This window comes from Polyodon spathula, chromosome 15 (assembly GCF_017654505.1).
Source record: "Polyodon spathula isolate WHYD16114869_AA chromosome 15, ASM1765450v1, whole genome shotgun sequence".
Classification (NCBI taxonomy): domain Eukaryota; kingdom Metazoa; phylum Chordata; class Actinopteri; order Acipenseriformes; family Polyodontidae; genus Polyodon; species Polyodon spathula.
The window spans coordinates 33,033,643-33,054,396 of NC_054548.1; the positions used below are offsets into that span (position 1 = coordinate 33,033,643).

General features: G+C 37.3%; 1 protein-coding gene across 5 annotated transcripts in view; it reads left to right on the plus strand.

The window, feature by feature from the left end:
• The window catches only part of LOC121327992 (arfaptin-2-like), a 76,551-nt gene that overhangs the window by 7,727 nt on the left and 48,070 nt on the right, over positions 1–20,754 (plus strand). For 4 of the 5 annotated variants that reach the window (XM_041272400.1, XM_041272401.1, XM_041272403.1 and 1 more), the window contains exons 2-3: positions 9,602–9,709; positions 20,286–20,318. In XM_041272400.1, coding sequence (XP_041128334.1) covers positions 9,608–9,709; positions 20,286–20,318 — 135 coding nt within the window. In that variant the 5' untranslated portion in view covers positions 9,602–9,607. The remainder of the gene's footprint in view (positions 1–9,601; positions 9,710–20,285; positions 20,319–20,754) is intronic. The other variant, XM_041272402.1, reaches the window with a different exon arrangement.

A 20,754-nucleotide genomic window follows, 5' to 3' on the forward strand; every position in this document is an offset into this window, starting at 1 on the left:
AATCAAGCAAGTTAGTTAGACACAATCTCCCTTTCCTAAAACCATGTTGACTGTCTCCCAGGACCCTGTCTCCCAGGACCCTGTTACCATATAGGTAATTTTCCATTTTGGATTTTATTATAGTTTCCATAAGTTTGCATATAATAGAAGTCAGGCTTACTGGTCTGTAGTTACCTGATTCAGTTTTGTTTCCCTTTTTGTGTATTACGTTTGCAATTTTCCAGTCTTGTCAGTACAACCCCTGTGTTAAGAGACTGTTGCATGATCTTGGTTAGCGGTTTGTAAATTACTTCTTTCATTTCTTTGAGTACTGTTGGGAGGATCTCATCTGGCTCAGGGGATTTGTTTATTTTAAGAGCTCCTAGTCCCTTTAACACTTCTGCCTCGGTTATGCTAAAGTTATTTCAAACTGGATAGGAACTGGTTGATGTGTGGGGCATGTTGTCCGTATCTTCCTTTGTAAAAACTTGTGAAAAGTAATTATTTAATATATTTGTTATTTTTTTTTTCATCTATGATTTTGCCATTTGTATCTTTAAACATTTAATCTCCTCTTTGAATGTTCGCTTGCTGTTGTAATATTGGAAAAACATTTTGGAATTGGTTTTAGGTCATTTCTATTTCTCTCTTAGCCTTTCTAACTTCCTTTTTGACTTACATTTGCAGTTCTGTGTACTCTTTCTATGTACTTTGTTTTTGGTCCCTTTTTAACGCTCTGTAGTGCGCGTGCCTTTTTTCGCTGAATATTTTTTTTAATTGATCTATTAAACCATTTTGGCAATTTAGTTTTACATTTAGATTTGTCTACTTTAGGGATGTAATTGTTTTGCATCTCTAGTACTACATTTTTGAAGAACAGCCATCCTTTTTCTGTTTATGTTTTCTCTATTTTACTCCAATCTACTTCTGTTAGTCTCTGTTTCATACCTTCATAGTTTGCATTTCTAAAATTGTAAACCTTAACTTTAGTCATTACTTTTGGGGTTTTAGAAATCACTCGAATGAGACCATGTTGTGGTCTGAGTTTGCCAGTGGTTCTCTGACCTCTGTTTTAGTTATTCTGTCTTCGTTATTTGAAAAGATTAAATCAAGGCATGCCTCCCCTCTAGTCGATGCTTTGACAAATTGCGTTAGGAAGCAGTCATTTGTCATTTCCACCATTTTCAGTTTCGTCCGTCGTGCTACCAACCAGGTTTTCCCATTTTATATGGAGGAAGTTGAAATCCCCCATTAGTATGGCTTCTCCTTTGCTATACGCATTTGTAATGTAATTCTATAACAGATTATTTTGTTCACCGTCTGAATCTGGCGGTCTATAACATGCTCCTATTATTATGCCCTTTGAATTATTTTTCGTTATTCTGACCCATATTGATTCGGCTTTATTTTCTTTGTCCAGGTTTAACACCTGGGCTTCAAGACTGTTTCTTATGTATAACGATACCCCACAACCTCCTCTGCCCTGCCTGTCTTTCCTATACAGTGTATACCCACAAATATTATATTCGTCCCCATCACTCTCAGACAACCAAGTTTCTGTAACACCTATCACACGCATGAAAACCATCCCTAAAAGCTCCATTAACAATATGCAGACCATAGCTCCTGCTGTTTAACAATGCTGTATCAGATTTGGTTTTTAATTTATTTTGAAGCAAATCAAAAAACTTCCAGTTTACATTTGGACCATCCGTTGACAACTGAAGGTTGTTGCGTAGATTTATTTTTTCAACACTCTCACTCTGCGTTCCTGCTAAGCTTTTTAGATACTGAGAAACTTACCGTTTTGACTGAGAGGGTAAATTATCAATGAGAAACCTTCGGCAATGCGTTCATCCTTTAATATATTTTTGTTGCATTATACAATTTTGAAACAATATTCCAACACAAGTACCTCAACAATTTTACAAATTACTTTACGTTTAAACAAGACATTTATTGTGGCTCTGCCTCTGATTTTGAATCATCATGTTGGCTGTTACCGTAGATATAGACTGCATGCCTAATTTGTGGCCTGCATAAAATTGCTTTATATTACTGCATAAAACACTGGCATTTGCACTGCCTTCAATAGTAACCATCTCTAGGGCTACTAATTGTTCCATTTTTGGGAATACCAAATTATGTTTTTTAAAAATGGCCAATTCCATCTGTTCCCACTTTCTATCAACATATTAATTAAATATGACATTTGAACATAAATATAATGTTGGTAGTTAAAATAAGTACATTTAATAATTTTTTTTTTTCAATTCAACTTGTTGCTTTAATCAATCAATCTAGTTTATATAGCCCCTTTCATAGAAGAACACCATCACAAAGCGGTTTACAAGACGCAGTAAATGCAAGAAAGTTAATTATACTTCAAATACAAAGAAATGCATAATACAAGATACACAGTGTGTAAAAAAAAAAAAAAAAAAAAAAAAAAAAAAAAAGCATAATACAGTGGAAAGTACAACATACATGTAGTAGTACATTAAATACAGTGGAAGGTGCATTATACATGATAGTAACATAATACATGAAATAGCAGCAGCTAATAGCAAATATCAGGAGCATGGAAAGCAAGAGAGAACAGGTGGGTCTTGAGAGTTGATTTAAAGTGAGTGACTGTGGGAGCATCACGCACCAAAGCTGGGATCGAGTTCCAAAGAGTCGGAGCCATGAAGCTAAATGAGCGTTGTCCAAGTGTGGTGCTCTTTTGCTTGGGGATAACAAGCAGGCCAGAGTCGGAAGACCTCGGGTTGCTGGCAGGGACATAGCGATTCAGCAGGTTGAGGAGGTACTCGGCACCTGTGTGATGAAGGGCATTGTGGTGAGCAGGAGAGTTCTGAACATAATCCTGAACTTTTACAGGTAGCCAGTTGCACTGGCTAAGAGAGCGGGGGTTGTAAGATGGCAGAAGAAGATCTGACCACAGAGGAGATGTGGGCATCAAAGGAGAGGTTGTTGTCAAGAAGTACATCAAGGCTTCATACTGTGGGGGAAGGCAGCAGCAGACCAGGGCCGGTAGAGATCGCATTTTGGCCTGTAGTTATGAAGCACCACAGGCCCGACTTGGCCGGTTACATTTTTTAACTAATATATAAGTATAGTGGACATGGCTTCCGTTTCAATGGACCACTGCAAAAACTAATTTATAAACCATTCCCTCACCCCTTCCGATAACAACATAATTGAACTAAGCCGAATTTTCCCACTGCATGTCATGTTTGTTCTACCGTCAGAATCTGAGACTGCTTACCAAAGTGCTGTGTTCCCGCTACGGACAATCCTTACAAATCGGGTTTTCTACAACTAAGCAGCCAATAAGCCAAAAGGAAAACGCTGAAATCAGTAATCACAACGAAAGCAATTATGAAAAAAATGAAGACGAACGTTTAGAGTGGAGACTTCATCTGGCTCATTATGACAGTGGAAAAAAAAGTAATGTTCTGCCACGTTTCCCAGACTTGCAGATAAAACAGGAGTTTATTTGTCAAAAATGCAACATTTTGTTTACATCATATCTAGTCTCACAGTATTAGTTCAAGATAGCAAGTGTTTGTCTGCTGTGACTTCACAATCTTTCCAGGACTCGTTGGTATCACTCAGCAAGATTAGCGCTGATTTGGGAGAGTCTACACAAGCAACAACGCTCTGAGAAGGATAGTGATTATTTTGTATTATGAATATTGTTTTAATAGTGTTTATTATTAGGATTAGGAATGGAAATTTAGAATAGTTTCCTATTAGAATGCACAGGGTGCAACATTTTCACGTATTCGATTACCCAAACTAGTCCCTGCTCTTACGCTCCCAATAATTAAAGGCAGTGTGTTTGTGTATTACAAGCAGACAGCATAACAGTGTAAGCTGGTAAAGTTTAGTCGGGTTCACAAAGTTCAGACAATGTCTAAGACGATATTTCTTTCTTCAATACTCTATTTCCTTCCGCACAGGTTTTTCCTTTTATTTACTGAATTACAATGCAGAACTCAATGAGCAGCAACATCACATCTCTTCCAATTAAAGCAACAGTAGCATAATATTGTGCAAACCACCAAGTAATAATTTTTACTAAAGTGTATTCAGAATAAAATAACACCTATCATATAGCAACCTAAATATTTTACATCTGTTTAATTCTAACAAATAATAACATTTATAAAATAATCTTAATAGTGTAAATATTGTAACCTGGCCAAAACAATAGAAAATACATTCCAACATTACAATAGCATAGCATTTCTAACAATTACAACTAGCCATCAAGTACTGACCTCAGATGAATCCAAGTCAAGTTCTTTTGTTTATTCAATAACCTGTAAGTAATTCAAAACAAGGTACATTCCTGGTTGTACTTTTTAATGGTCAGTGCAAATGTTGACAGTGGACATTTTATATTGAGAACTGCAGTCCAGAGTTACAAAAAAGAAATAAATAACCAGCTCCCAAGTATCTTGCTTTTTCTTATTAGTCCCTGCGTTGTTCTGCTTAACATTTAGTATGTCTTTTATATTCATCATAACGTTAAATTACCTTTTCTAATTTCAATGTTTCCCAAGTTTGACATCCTTCTTTTAGCACTTGCTATAAGCATTTATTTTATTTCAGTTCAGTCATTTTTGTGTGTACTCGAATATGTAATATGCTATTCGAATTTTTTATTATTTTTTTGCATATTTGACTACACTGACCCATCCCCAATGAGGATTATTATAATTCAGTTTTAGCATTGCTGTGACCATATGGTAACTGCTCGGTTACGGGGTTGCTTGTGAACAAGTTAGTATCGTTTGATAAACGATAAATCCCCAAAAGAAATGACTAAAGCTAAGGTTTACAATTTTAGAAAAGCAAACTATGAAGGTATGAAACAGAGACTAACAGAAGTAGATTGGAGTAAAATAGAGAAAACACCCACAGAAGAAGGATGGTTGTTCTTCAAAAATGTAGTACTAGAGGCACAAAACAATTACATCCCTAAAGTAGACAAATCTAAATGTAAAACTAAATTGCCAAAATGGTTTAATAGATCAATTAAAAAAAATATTCAGCGAAAAAAGTCACTTTACAGAGCATTAAAAAAGGACCAAAAAGAAAGTACGCAGAAAGAGTACACAGAACTGCAAACGCAAGTCAAAAAGGAAGTTAGAAAGGCCAAGAGAGAAATAGAAATAAACATTGCTAAGGGAGCTAAAACCAATTCCAAAATGTTTTTCCAATATTACAACAGCAAGAGAACATTCAAAGAGGAGATTAAATGTTTAAGAGATACAAATGGCAAAATCGTAGATGAAGAAAAAAAAATAGCAAATATGTTAACTGATTACTTTTCACAAGTTTTTACAAAGGAAGATACTGACAACATGCCCCACATGTCATCCAGTTCCTGTCCAGTTTTAAATAACTTTAGCATAACTGAGGCAGAAGTGTTAAAGGGACTAGGAGCTCTTAAAATAAACAAATCCCCTGAGCCGGATGAGATCCTCCCAGTAGTACTCAAAGAAATGAAAGAAGTAATTTACAAACCGCTAACCAAGATCATGCAGCAGTCTCTTGACACAGGGGTGGTACCGACAGACTGGAAAATTGCAAACGTAATACCGATCCACAAAAAGGGAAACAAAACTGAACCAGGTAACTACAGACCAGTAAGCCTGACTTCTATTATATGCAAACTTATGGAAACTATAATAAGATCCAAAATGGAAAATTACCTATATGGTAACAGGGTACTGGGAGACAGTCAACATGGTTTTAGGAAAGGGAGATCGTGCCTAACTAACTTGCTTGATTTTTTTGAGGATGCAACATCCATAATGGATAATTGCAAAGCATATGACATGGTTTATTTAGATTTCCAGAAAGCTTTTGACAAAGTCCCGCACAAAAGATTAATTCTCAAACTGAACGCAGTTGGGATTCAAGGAAACACATGTACATGGATTAGGGAGTGGTTAACATGTAGAAAACAGAAAGTACTGATTAGAGGAAAAACCTCAGAATGGAGTGTGGTAACCAGCGGTGTACCACAGGGATCAGTATTAGGTCCTCTGCTATTCCTAATCTACATTAATGATTTAGATTCTGGTATAGTAAGCAAACTTGTTAAATTTGCAGACGACACAAAAATAGGAGGAGTGGCAAACACTGTTGCAGCAGCAAAGGTCATTCAAAATGATCTAGACAAGATTCAGAACTGGGCAGACACATGGCAAATGACATTTAATAGAGAAAAGTGTAAGGTACTGCACGCAGGAAATAAAAATGTACATTATAAATATCATATGGGAGATATTGAAATTGAAGAAGGAATCTATGAAAAAGACCTAGGAGTTTTTGTTGACTCAGAAATGTCTTCATCTAGACAATGTGGGGAAGCTATAAAAAAGGCTAACAAGATGCTCGGATACATTGTGAAAAGTGTTGAATTTAAATCAAGGGAAGTAATGTTAAAACTGTACAATGCACTAGTAAGACCTCATCTTGAATATTGTGTTCAGTTCTGGTCACCTCGCTATAAAAAAGATATTGCTGCTCTAGAAAGAGTGCAAAGAAGAGCGACCAGAATTATTCCGGGCTTAAAAGGCATGTCATATGCAGACAGGCTAAAAGAATTGAATCTGTTCAGTCTTGAACAAAGAAGACTATGTGGCGACCTAATTCAAGCATTCAAAATTCTAAAAGGTATTGACAGTGTCGACCCAAGGGACTTTTTCAGCCTGAAAAAAGAAACAAGGACCAGGGGTCACAAATGGAGTTTAGAAAAAGGGGCATTCAGAACAGAAAATAGGAGACACTTTTTTACACAGATAATTGTGAGGGTCTGGAATCAACTCCCCAGTAATGTTGTTGAAGCTGACACCCTGGGATCCTTCAAGAAGCTGCTTGATGAGATTTTGGGATCAATAAGCTACTAACAACCAAACGAGCAAGATGGGCCGAATGGCCTCCTCTCGTTTGTAAACTTTCTTATGTTCTTATGTTCTTATGAACGCTTACAATTTTAAATGTTAACAGTATTTTCATTTTCTGATCAGCAGACAGATGTGTGTATGTTAAATGGCTGAAGTGACGTATAAGGCTTTGCTTAACCACTTTCTTTTTCTTTGGAGAGACGTGGGCTATCTTCGGTTACCCTACACAGATAGAAACACAGTGAAGCCATCATGACAAAAAAATCTATAAATAATATATATTGGGCCAGATAAAATTGATCCGGGCCAGAAAAACACAAGCTCAGGGGCCCAAGGGACCAGTAGTTAAAAATCTAAATGTAGAGCCCTGATCCCCGGAAGCTGCTAGGGCTGACTGAGGAAACACCTGGGTGGATGTAATGGGATTGTTTAAGGGGTTTGTAATTAGGGTGAGGAACATGGTGGGTGAAAGGGAAAGAAAAAAAAGAATATAAAAAAAAATTAGCTACGTGTGTTGGAAGCACCAGCACGGTACTTGTTTTAGAGTATCGGTTATTTTGTGTTGAAAGATCTGTTTTTCTATGCACTTTTTTATTTTGCTGTGTGATCGTTGTTTTTCTTTAATAATTTTATTTTTGACTAAAAACACACCCGCAAGCAGTTCTGTGTGCCTCCCTGTCCGCTTCCTGTTCTGGGGACACCACCTCTCAGTCACCCTATTATTACATTAGAGATCTATCCACAGTACCGATTTACAAGTATAAAGAAAAATATAAACCATTCATAGTCTCCTCCTACTTGCATTACATTGTGACATGTACAGCTGTGGCCAAAAGTTTTGCACCAGCTAGAATTTTAGGATATATATATATATATATATATATATATATATATATATATATATATATATATATATATATATATATATATATATATATAATATATATAAATATAAAATGAACAGAATGTATTTAACATTTGTGTAATCAAAAAAACTACAAAATAATATTGCAAGTGTCTACCGGAAGCTGTAATAGTAGTATAGTATAGTACGTTAGATTTCGAAATGTCATTTTTTAATGGTCAGTTTTTCGTTGTGTATGGAAAATGACAAAGTATATGTAATTCAATATGTTAACAAAACTTTATTGTGCAGGTTTCAGTCGACCTTTATGAAGCAAAATCCTTTAATTCTGTAGGGTGATGCAAAACTTTTGGCCACACTAAACCCTCCCCCTCCCTCCCCCCCCAAAAAAAAAACCTCTGCAGGTGACCTGGGAATGTGGCTGTGGTAGTGGGTGACAGCTGCAGCACCATTCAGGCTATGTATGAAGTTTCATGCAGTTTAATGATGGAACACCGTAGTTACATAGCTAAGAACGGACGCAAAGTGCTAAATCAGCACAATTGGAATGGTACGCGGGGGGGGGTTATTTTTATTGAAATAAACACCACTGAAACACATCCACTTTCAGTTTCTATAATAGATTGCATTTCCTTTTCACTAATACATATTAGGTAGTTGTCAAAATCTCAAAGGATGAGGGTAACACTGAAGCGACAACGACACATTAGCTTGTTGCATTGTGTCCTGTGTGTAGAGGCCTTAAGTCTGTGATTTTTAAACCTTTTGTTGTTCTAAGTGTGAAAAATACTGTTTGAAGCTCGGCACATCAGTTCTGATAAAAATCAGCATTTATTTAGAGGTTGTTCAAACTAGCCATGTGTTTTAGTTGGTGTTTTCACCAGACTAATCTAAGTCAATTCTTCCAGAAAGTGTCATTTTCCTCAAAGAATGGGTCTGGAGTCTGGGGGTTGTGAAGACTACAAACCCAGACTGCAGTATAGAAATTGAGTTACAGACCGAAATATAATAAAGGAAAAATAATTATATTAATAATTAACTTTTTTCTCCACAAAGGCACTTAAGTTTCAACCGTGAAGACTGAAAAGAAAAATACTCAGTGCTGCAAAGATAACAACACTCGAAATGGCAGACTAATTAAATGTATAATATATACTATTTTTTTTCCTCAAGGCACAGAAGTTTATTAATTAGTTGTTATGAGATAGTATTTCTGTTACAGTGCTTAGTGCTAAAAGATACTCAAATATATAATTCTGTACTTTAAGGAAATGTTGTGTTCTGTGATAGCTCTTAATATTGACGCCTTTGCTGTGAAAGCACTTTGACGTTGTCGGAATATGTTTTAGGCTGATGCTATGACGCGACGAATCTTTGCTGTACAGAGATTTTATACTCGCACACAAGTTTTATATAAAGTAACCTCATAACAAAATAGCTATGTATTTTTCCCGGCTCCAGGCTTTTATTTACATCAGTGTAGTGGCCTTACCATAGAGACATATGTATTATTGTAACAGGCTACAATAAAGGAGCATCCTAAGGAGAACTTTGCATACATTGTTGGGGATCTGGTGTCGGGCCTGTGTTCTAGCTTTAGTTTTTTGCTGACATAAATCTAGGTGCCATTTCAAATTCAAAGTGTTTCGTCATCAGACCTGTAGCTCTACTTTTTGTATCCTTGAATTCTTAAAATTGATAGTGTGCAGTTAAATAGTCTAAAATAAGAGTGACACCTACTTTGTTATTTTTTGTTGACATTCTTAAATATTCTTTGTGTATCAAAGTTCCTACTGCTGTAATCTCACTGGTGTCTTTTCCGTGTCTGCAGAACCACATGATGACAGACAGCATAATGAGTAAGGCAGCTACGATGGAGATCCCTATAAACAGTAATGGAGACACGGGGACCCTACCCGAGGACGATAGTCTGGAACAGGTGTGTGTTAGAACATGTTTTCTATTGGAGCTTGTCTGGTACACGTACCCTAAAATGTGATAACTTATTTGTAAAAGGGAAATATGAAAATCTCAACACAGTCTGCATGTTTTAGATTCTTTGTAATCGTATTTAAAGCCTTAGGATTAAAGATTATTCTGCAGAATATAAATGGCAAGGATAATTTTATATTAGAAATTGGGCATGTTCTGTAGCTCCCAGTCTTGTCATGGTATTGTGTTTTGCTCGGAAATAATTGTAAGTATATAATACTTTTGGCTACAAAAACATTAAATAGATATGAAATAGTACAATTTCCAGTTCCAGTGTTCAGCTCAGGATTTAGTTCTAATTATTGCATGTTAGATGTTGGGAACTCCAACACAGAAGGAAAGGGAAGGGTCCCATCGTTCCCACTCCGCCCCTGTGTCGTATTTGTGTTTGTATTATGATTTATTTATTGCATTTATTACGGCGTGCCGTGCGTTTTTGTTTGTTATTGTTTTGTTTCTGGCAGAAGCGAGATTAGGCAGCTTGTCCTCTGCCAGGGGTAATTAAAAACCTCGTGCAGAAGGTGGCCATCTCCCGAATTAAGTGATTCATTTGTTGCTAATCGGGAGATGGTCACCTGCATAAATACCTGCAGCTCTCTGCACTCTGGAGGGGTGTTCGAAGGAGGAATGAGAGAGAGGAGGGTAAAAATCAAACATAAAAAATAAGTAGATCAGTGAAGGGTACTGCCCAGTCTGATCGTGTTGATTTTGTGATTTAGTTTTTGTTTAAACTTCTATTCGGTCTGTGAGCAGTGTTTTTGTTTAAATATTTATTTTATTTGTGTTTTAAATAAACACAGTGCCGCTGCTCCTTTGCTTTGCAGTACTGCCTGCTTGTCTGTTGTTATTCCTGCATCTGGCCTGATGTCACCACCAAGCCATTCCTGTCACATGTGGTGTCCATTGTGGGATTCACCAGCGCCTCCTAGACTCAGGCCAGAGAGAAGGTACTGCAGTTTTAATTTTTTATTTTATTTTGATTCTTACTTGTGGAGGAAAATGGTAGAGGATGGGAGGAAAGAAGATGAATGGAAGGAGACAACTGTAGCAGCAGCAAAAACAGAAGCTGCAGCAGCAACAGCAAGCACAGGAGGAGATCAGCTGGGAAGCCCTCCTCCACAGCATGGGCGAGACCTACTAGTGCTGCATTTGTGGGGAGTGGGGGCATTTCCCAGTTAACTGCCCCCTCCCCGAAGAAGAGTAGTATTATAGCTGCTGGAGAGTAGACATGGACCCAAAGGGAGAGGAGTCGGTATGTCCACAGCCCAAGAGTGAGGAGACGGTGTGTCCACAGCCTAAGAGGGAGGAGCAGGTGTGTCCACAGCCCAAAAGGGGGGAGGGCGAACGTCCACAGTCCACGTCTCCACCAGCAGAGGAGGAATACCTGCTGTTCCCGCCTTCGCTGCCAGAAGGGGAGGAGCCTCTGCCGCCTTCGCCTGCCAGAAGAATATAAATGGCAGGGATAATTTATATTAGAAATTGGGCGTGTTCTGTAGCTCCCAGTCTTGTCATGGTATTGTGTTTTGCTCGGAAATGGTTGCAAGTATACAATACTTTTGGCTACAGAAGGGGAGGAGCCCCTGCCGACTTCGCTGCTAGATGGGGAGGAGCCCCTGCCCCTGCCAGGAGCAGAGAAGCAGGAGCTGCCTCTGTCTCCACCACCGCCAGAGGGAGAGAAGCAGGAGCTGCCTTTCCCTGCAGCCATAGAAGGATAGGAACAGGATGCTGGTGTTACTCAGCAGCCCCTGGACAGGTTGCTGAGGGGAGCATGGGGGAAAACCGCCCGGCTGCAGTGGCTGCCGCCTTCGCAGCCAGAAGGGGAGGGGCCCCTGCCGCCTTCGCAGCCAGAAAGGGAGGAGCATCGCCTGGCTCTGCCTGCTGCGCCGCTTTGCCTGGGAGAGCTGCGTATTTTATTTCTCCTAGGGTCTGAGTTGGTTCTGCTTCGGCTGGGGTCACTGCCGGTCCTGCATGGCCGCAGAAAGTACTGTGGCTGGAGCGCCGCAGACGGGAGCTGTCGGCCATGAAGAAGGAGGGGGGGGGGGTCAGGAGACCAGCTCCCCCTGCAGCAGTTTCGCTGCAGGAGATCGTGTTGCTGAAGCCCTGGAAGAGGGAGCTGTCAGCCATGAAGAAGTGGGGGGTGAAGGACCCAAGGACCAACCATGGCCGGCACCATGACACCTTGCTTCCCCTCTTCCAGGACTTTGAGACTGAGTGGGGAGGTGGCCGTTGGGGCCATGTGTGCTTTGTACAAGGGGGAGGGATATGTAACAGGGCTAGGAGCCCTGTACATTTATTTATTTATTTTTAGAACGGAGTCTCCCTCCCGCCCATGTTTATGTTTGTATTATGAATTATTTATTGTATTTATGACTGCGTAATTGTGCATTTTTATTTGTTATTGTTTTGTTTCTGGCAGAGGTGAAATTAGGCAGCTTGTCCTCTGCCAGGGGTAATTAAAAACCTCATGCAGAAGGTGCAAATTAAGTGATTCATTTGTTGCTAATCGGGAGATGGTCATCTGCATAAAAACCTGCAGCTCTCTGTACTCTGGGTCGGTGTTCGGAGGAGGAATGAGAGAGAAAGAGAATGGTAAAAATCAAAGATAACAAATAAGTAGATCAGTGAAGGGTACTGCCCAGCCTGATCGTATTATTTTGTGTTTGTGATTTTGTTTTTGTTTAAACTTTTGTTTTCGTTCTGTGAGCTGGTGCTGCCGCACCTTTTGCCCTGCAGTACTACCTGCTTGTCTGTTGTTCTTCCTGCATCTGGCCTGACGTCACCATGATGCTGTGGAATACACATTAAAGTGTTCATCTATCACCAGTACAGCAATACCCAGACCCGGATGTGGACGATTCCTGTAGCATCATTGATGCAAATTGATAAGAAAGCCTCTAAAGGGTTCCCCTTCCCCTGTCTGGTTAATGAACAAAATATACCTCAGCTGCCTGGTTCATGGAGTTTAAATACGTACGGCTGCACAGCTACCAACAACGACTACCCTTGAAAATACAGGATGAATAGCCAACACGTTCAGAGCCGTGTTAACACCAGTGACGGATGTTCTGCACACTGAGACCTGGTTACGCCACAGAGTGTTTTTTTTTTTTGTTTGTTTTTTTTTACTAAAAGAGTCAGTCCACGCTGTATGCCATAGAACACTTTCTCTTGTCCGTACAGGGAGTCCATTTCGAGGAATCTGTATTCTTAAAAGGAAAAACGGTAAATTCATACTTTTACTATACCTTTGGTCTGAATGTTTACATCTGTCCAAAGCAGTCCAGCCAGGAGACTGATCAAATTCCAACAGGTCTGTAGGAAAAAAAATACTGAAGTATTGATGCAATTTTTTGGACGTAGTTATTCTGCAGTATTTTAATAGTACTGCAGTATAACTGCGTCCAAAATGTTGCATCAATACTGCAGTACTACTGCAGTATTTTTTCTACTTCATTACTGCAGTATTTTTGCCATATACCCTGCAGTATGAATGCAGTGCCGTTGTAGTTCTTCTACTGCAGTATGAACGCAGTGCCATTGCAGTTTCTCTAACGCAGTACCATTGCAGTTTCTCTACAGCAGTATGAATGCAGTATCATTGCAATTTCTCTACAGCAGTTTGAACGCAGTACCATTGCAGTTTCTCTAACGCAGTACCATTGCAGTTTTTCTACAGCAGTATGATTGCAGTACCATTGCAGTTTCTCTACAGCAGTATGAATGCAGTACCACTGCAGTTTCTCTACTGCAGTATGAATGCAGTATCATTGCAATTTCTCTACAGCAGTTTGAATGCAGTACCATTGCAGTTTCTCTACTGCAGTAGAATTAAATTGCAGTTTCTCTACTGCAGTGCAATTGATGTTTCTCTACTGCAGCATGAATTTACCATTGCAGTTTTTTGTACTGCAGCATGTATGCAGTTTGAATGCAGGACCAGTACATGTTCTTTACTGAAGGATGATTGCAGTACCTTTCTCTATTACATCTGTTACTCTACTGCAGTATGAATACATTACCACTGAAGTATGTGTACTTCAGTATTTTTGTAATACCTATGTATGTCAACAGTAATAACACATTTTTCCCCCCAGTTACTGCATTTATTTGTAAATTGTAGAACATGTTCACATATAATAAAACGGGGTTTATGAAACTTGAATTATTAAAAAACATGGTATAATTACAAAGAATACTTAACATTAATAATAACTTTATTAAGTAAGGTGTGTGTTTTGTTTTTATTTACATTTGTTCGACATCCTGTCCACTTTTGTGCACTATTAAATTGCAGTCCACTGTGCTTTCTAAGGTGGCTTCTCATGTATCCTTCAGAAGAACTTCAGAACTACATTTCCCATCACCCTCATCATACATGCATGAGCATGAGGGTGATGGGAAGTGTACGGTGGTTCTGAGGTTCTTCTCAACGGTACACGTGAAGCCACCTTGGAAACCGAGCACAGTGGACTGCAATTTATAAGTATAAAAAAGAGGTCAGGATATCAAAAGAAAAATAATAAAAACAACACACACACCTTACTTAAACAGTTGTAGCAACATATGGCAACATGTAACACCCACACCCACACACACAAAATAACTGGAGTTACCCCCTTAATACTTATACATGTATGCATGAATGTGTTCCTCTGTCATTTATTCTTGATTTTCTTTGGGAGCTGTAGAATGAAATGGTGAAACTGTGTTAGATTATCTAGATTATGAAAACAAACAAATCCATCGTTTTACCACAACATTTTAAAACCAAATCTAATCAGCTTTAAGGCTGTTTTTATTTCCGCTGCATATGAAAAAGATAATCTCTAAAAATGAACCATTTATATTTCTACAATACCTTTCATTACATGAATTTGAAAGAACACATTGCACCTTCATAACATTAACAAGTTTCTGCAAAGCATCTCCTGTAACATATGTGAAGCATATTCATAAGCATGCATGTGAATTTGAATGTGAAGGTGTGAATGTATTTGCTATTTTTAAACTGGATTAATACTGCGTTCACCTGCCATGTTTTTTTACTTGGCTTCATCGCATATAAAATTAAACAAATTCATTTATCAATTTTTAGAAATATGTACACGGTATGTGTGTGCTCTGGTTCTTACTTTTTTTTTTTAATATCATACCTTATTCAATAAATTACTTCCTCTTTTTCCAAAGTTTGTCTTCGTTGTTTAATTTAGTTCTTATCACAGCTTTAATTGCGCTATTCTCCACATTAAATTTCTGTCTGATGTGCTCTATAGGAATAATAAAAAATAATATTATATTTAAAGCCATAGAATGATAATGGTTAATAAACAGGGTATTTTAATATATATATATATATATATATATAATACATATATATAATGGATATAAGGGTAGTATATATATATATATATATATATATATATATATATATATATATATATATATATATATAATTGTGTGTGTGTGTGTGTGTGTGTGTGTGTGTGTGTGTGAATGTATAATCAATATATAATATATATATTATTACAATTCCTATAATTAGTGAGAAGTGTCATTTTTATATAGAAACCTTCATAGCCTTTATTGCACAAATACTTTACATTTTCAAGTTTTAAATATCTATCAACCTTTTTTTTATGACATTATGAATGAATTCTTACCAGCTTTGTGGGCTTGCCAAATATGTAGCCCTTAATATCTCATGCACAGGGGTGTCAGTAGTAAAACAGGGAATGTTAGTATGGCCTAGGTTGGGACCAAATGAAAATGGATAGATTTCTGAGGGAAACACTGTTTTTACTATTATTCTCAAATTAAAACCGCCATTACCATTTAGCATAAAAAGATGTTAGCTTGCGCAACACTGAAAAATGTGACCTGCGAGGGCAGAGATACACTGTTCGCTTATTCCCGCCCAGGGATACATACTGAGGTAATTAACTAATCCATGTTTCTATTTATTATTATTATTATTATTATTATTATTATTATTATTATTATTATTATTATTATATTTCTGCCATTGTACTACACTGCACTCCGGTGTATTGTATTGTAATAATACAGAACAGATAATGTAAACATTTCATATTTCCATTACAGCATATATTTCACATTACGCAAAATAACATTACTGCAATAATATTGCAATAAGTTGTTAAACTGCATATGTACTCCATGTCTACTGCAGTTGTTCTCTAGTAGGAAATCCATAACTGCAGTACTACTGCATTGTAAAAATAAATAACTGCAGTACAACTGCATTGTACTACAGTTAACTGCAGTATAACTGCTTTAGTACTGCAGTTTATTTTTGTAAGGGACGGCTACTCCATCTCCATTTATACAAGGACCACAGTAATACCTCTGTTACGTACCTTGTTTAGACGTTGAGTAATGATTAATTTATAATCCCTCAATTGAAATCTCTTGCAGAGATCTTTTAGCATGACATTCAAAATCATTTTCATTAGTATAGATTCTTTTCATTGTTAATAATTGCCTGTAAGGTCAAATTACACTTTAAAGTCAGTACATGATAACTTGTACAATCGAGTCAATTATTTTTCTGTTTTTTTTCTATACACAGATGTATTTAAACTTGTTTATATTATTGATGTATACTCCAAATTCTTCTAGTTCTAATGATTTACCTGTCCAAATAAAAAAACAGTCTATGTATCTATACCATTTTTTCATGATCTATAGGGATTGTTGTATATACATAATTAAACTCAAATCTACTCATAATTAAAGCTGTGTAGTTACGTGCAAAAGACGAACACATCTCAGTTATTTCAATAATATACTGTAAATAATATACCTCCTCAAATTTAAAATAATTGTTTATTAATACTGTTTCTGCTAATTCTATTAGATATTGAGGTAATCCCTCCCTCCTGTCCAGAAAATATTACAGTCTCCGACCCATCACTATGAGGAGTACGAGTATACAAGCTTGTTACATCCATAGAGCAAAATAAATCTTAGGGTGACTGTGATGGAAATATGAGTTGTGTTTGATAATCTCCCTCCCGACCTGTGAGGGCACGAAGAAGCGAAAGGGAAAGTCTTTGGGCAGGCTGGCCGGACAGTTAATTTCCAGGGTCGGGAAGTCGGTCAGCCTGGAAGAAGGTGGGACTCCGTTGTAGGAACGTATTGACCTGGAGGGTAAACGAGATAGCAATTGCAAGCAATAAAAGTAGCTGCAGTCGTTTACCAAGGGGTCATGTATGATAGCATAAAGGGGCTGGAGAATTGTTAATCTTTGTCTTCACTTGGGTTTGTGGTTATAAATTGGAAGTACCGTGTGAGACGTAGAGAAAAGCGTACTTGAAATATTTGTGAGTGTTTTGTTTGTTTGTTCATGTTTGTTTAAGTAACTGTCTGTGTTTGCATATCACTAGACGGCTAAGCACGTGTCCGGAGCTGTCACTAAACCAGATCAACATTGCACGCCACTCACTGTTTAAAATTGTTATCGCCCCCCACGAGTACTACAGCATGCACCCGGACTGGTGACCGTGGATTGTATTATTGTGGGGCGGATAACGTGCGTTATTATTTTGGTTTGCAAAACCATTTACGTTATTTAGCTCCGTGCTTTACACGTTGATGTGCATTGCAGGGGGCTTTCTTGTTTGGTCGCAAGACTGGGAATACAAAATAAAGCACCTTTTCTAAACTGGATTAAAATTGTCTGCCTGTGATTATTCCTTCACTGCATCACCTCTGCACCTGTTCATATCAGCAGCCATTTTGCCACAGGGACACATTATCAGTAGTCATGATTTTATTCAGAAACTCTGTAGTATATTTAATATAGGTAAACAATCAAACTAATCTTTATTTATTCACTTATTTTCCAAACCTTTTAGTGAGAGCTCTGATTTCTTTCTGGTGTATTTATGGAAATGCCATGTGGATTGTGTTACGTGTGTAAAACAAAGAGAATTAGACTTTGTGAACACAAAAATAGCACAGTAGCGAGACATTTTGGCAACACTTTGTTTTAGAGATCAGATTATTAACAATCTCTAAACACGTTTATAACCACTTAGCAGATCCTTAAACTAAAGTGTTACCACATTTGAACCTAATGGGACATGACCTCTGCTCCCTTAGATTCTTTGGTATTGAATTGGTTAAGAGCCCAAGGAGGGGTGGTGGTCGTGATAAAATACTGTTACAAAAAGAAGCGAAATGGAAACTTAGGCTTAAAACTGAATCTCCAGGAGAGTTAAATGAGGAGCTTTCATTGGTTCCATTTCTGTAATTGTATTGTTGCAAAGTAATTTAATTGTAAAAACAAGTTATTGAGAAACAACTGTTGTGTACTGTTTCATTGTAATGTTGAATATTTCCCTTTTAAGAATTAATAAATTAACTAATTATAATAATCACCATTAACAATTGTTATTAATTTTGTTTGACTACACACTGAGGAAGGCATCTAGCCGCAACTCGTCTATGCTAGCATATCTGCGGTTTAAAAAAAAAAAAAAAAAATTAAAACAAAGACATGAATACAGTAATCTTTTTTTTAATATGTAGCGCAGGGGTCTCCAACCCTGGTCCTGGAGAGCTACTGTGGCTGCTGGTTTTTGTTTCAACAAATCTCTGTTACTTAATTGAACCAGTTATTGGCTTAATTAGTCAAGATTAACAGGTGTTCCAGATCTTTAGCCATTGACGATGAAAAGACACCGATAAAACATGCTGGACAGGGGCTCTCCAGGACCAGGCTTGGAGACCTCTGATGTATGATATGCAGTTTCACGATGTAGCATATGAGATTTTAGTTTGTAGCGTATGAGGTGTTAGTTTGAATTATGTCCCTAACGGCGCCTCAAAACAGTATGTAGCGTGAGTTTTGTATTAAAGCACTGTTAGCTGTTGCAGGGAAAATTTAAGTTTGTTTCTCAAACTGACCATTTTAATGTGAAATTACGGTTATACTGCAGCTTACTTGATTTGCAGTAAAAACAAAAAAAATGTAGCTATCAGATTGTGCAAATGAAAAAAAAAATGAGTGTGCTTGCTGTGATGTATTTAATATTGTAAATAGCAGAACAAATTCATTGCAATACACAATTACTATACACAATTAAAAGGTGCGGTCACCAATTCCACACACATTTTCAGCCAGTCTTGTGTTGCTGGGGCCTTGATGCTCAATGTCCATTCTTCTTCTTGTTGATCTCGTCTTGCTGTGAGCAGTGCTGGAATAAAGCTCCTTCACTGCACTAATGGAGTACTTTGTCAGACACCACAAGCAGACCACTACTAGTCTAGCACATGCTTAAACCAGGCACAAATGCACCATTTTCATCCCTTCTTTCCAAAAATTTCCCAGTGGGAGAGGGGACACCCTCTCCCTATCACAGCTGTTTTGCACCTGGATTAGAGCATTGCCCCTTACTACCTTGTAAGTGCCACATACTTTTAAATATTGTAAAAACTATGCTTCACTGACAGTGAAAATAGCCTGAATAAGAGTTATGCTGTTAAACCAGTGTATCTTTACCTAACTTTGTCAGCGCTTTGCAGTGCTTCTTTTTTCTGTTTTTTCTTCATACATTTATGATATGTGAGTTATAGTGTGAGACTAGGAGAAAAAGCTAAGTAGTACTTGAGACTTGTTTTGTACTGGATGTTGAATTAAAAACACGAACAATCATGATATCTGCACTGCAGCATAACACAAACTGCATTAGCACTGTAAAGTACCTTAACAACGGTAAACTGCAAAACTGGTATAAAGACTTGCCCTTAAGCAGGTGTACAGGACAGAACAGTTTCTGAAAAAAAAAAAAAACACGTCATTGAACTTGAGGTTTTGTGTTTTGAGGATGTAAGATATCATGAAAGAGATCCCCCCTTCCTTTCTAGTTTTATCTTGAAAAGGACTTCACAAAATAATAAGTGTGTGATAATAGGCAAAAAAAAAATCATGCAACATGTAGCTTAAACCTTGCCAAAGTTTCATTTTCAAATGGAGCACCAATTATCCTAAATTATAGATTTGTTTGATTTATCAAAAAGTCTTCCCTAAAGTACAGTATCCACCATAATCCTTACATTAGGATGAACTCCACTATAAATTACTTTTAAAATAAAAGCATCTCCCTTTTATTCCTCTTGAAAAACAAAAAAGGTAAATGCTGCAGAAAAGCTAAATTAGCAGTTTGTCAATAATACCACCTTTATGAACCTTACTATAGATTTCTGAAGTAAATCCATCTTGGGCAATTTTGTACCGATATTTTGTATCTGGTTTAAAATCTTACTTTAAAGTTAAAACCTTAGTTTAGAGTAACTTGAAGAAATTAGCATTGTAATTGGAGGTGAGATTTTTTATTTATTTGCTATTTGGTAATCACAGCTCGTCTACTGAGACGATAAAAATCTATACATTAACATTCATCTAAAGAATATAACATTTAATTCCTGCATTTATTATTTGAGATCAAATATGTCATCCCCTTTTTTTCTTTTTCTTTTTCTTTTTTTTTTTTATACAGGCGACACAGATTCAGTGGAGCTTAGATGAAAAGGTAGGGATATCCAGGGTTAGGGAGGTGGGGTTGGGGAGCAGTGATCAGAGTTTGTTGGGTTACTGCAAAGGTGCCGAGATGCTCTGGTTAATATTTCTTTGGGGGTTCCTCTGACTTGCTTAATTAACACCCAAAATTCCAAATGTACACGGTACAAAGTAAATGGCATCCAGCAACAGAAGCCTGCAAGCAAGACAGGAGCCAGTTAGATCCAGCTGAGCAATAGAGAAAAATAAGTCGACATATCTCAGTATTCGAGCAACAGAATAGAATCATTAAGAATGATGATCGTAAAAAAGGTTAAAGAGGGTTAAAGAATTAAAAAAAAAAAAAATGCATTTGTAGCTATAACTGAATGATTTAGTGATTTAGTCCTTGTACTAAATAAGGCTGTCAATCAACTTTAAATAGATTAAACTGTTAAGTGTTTAATGTA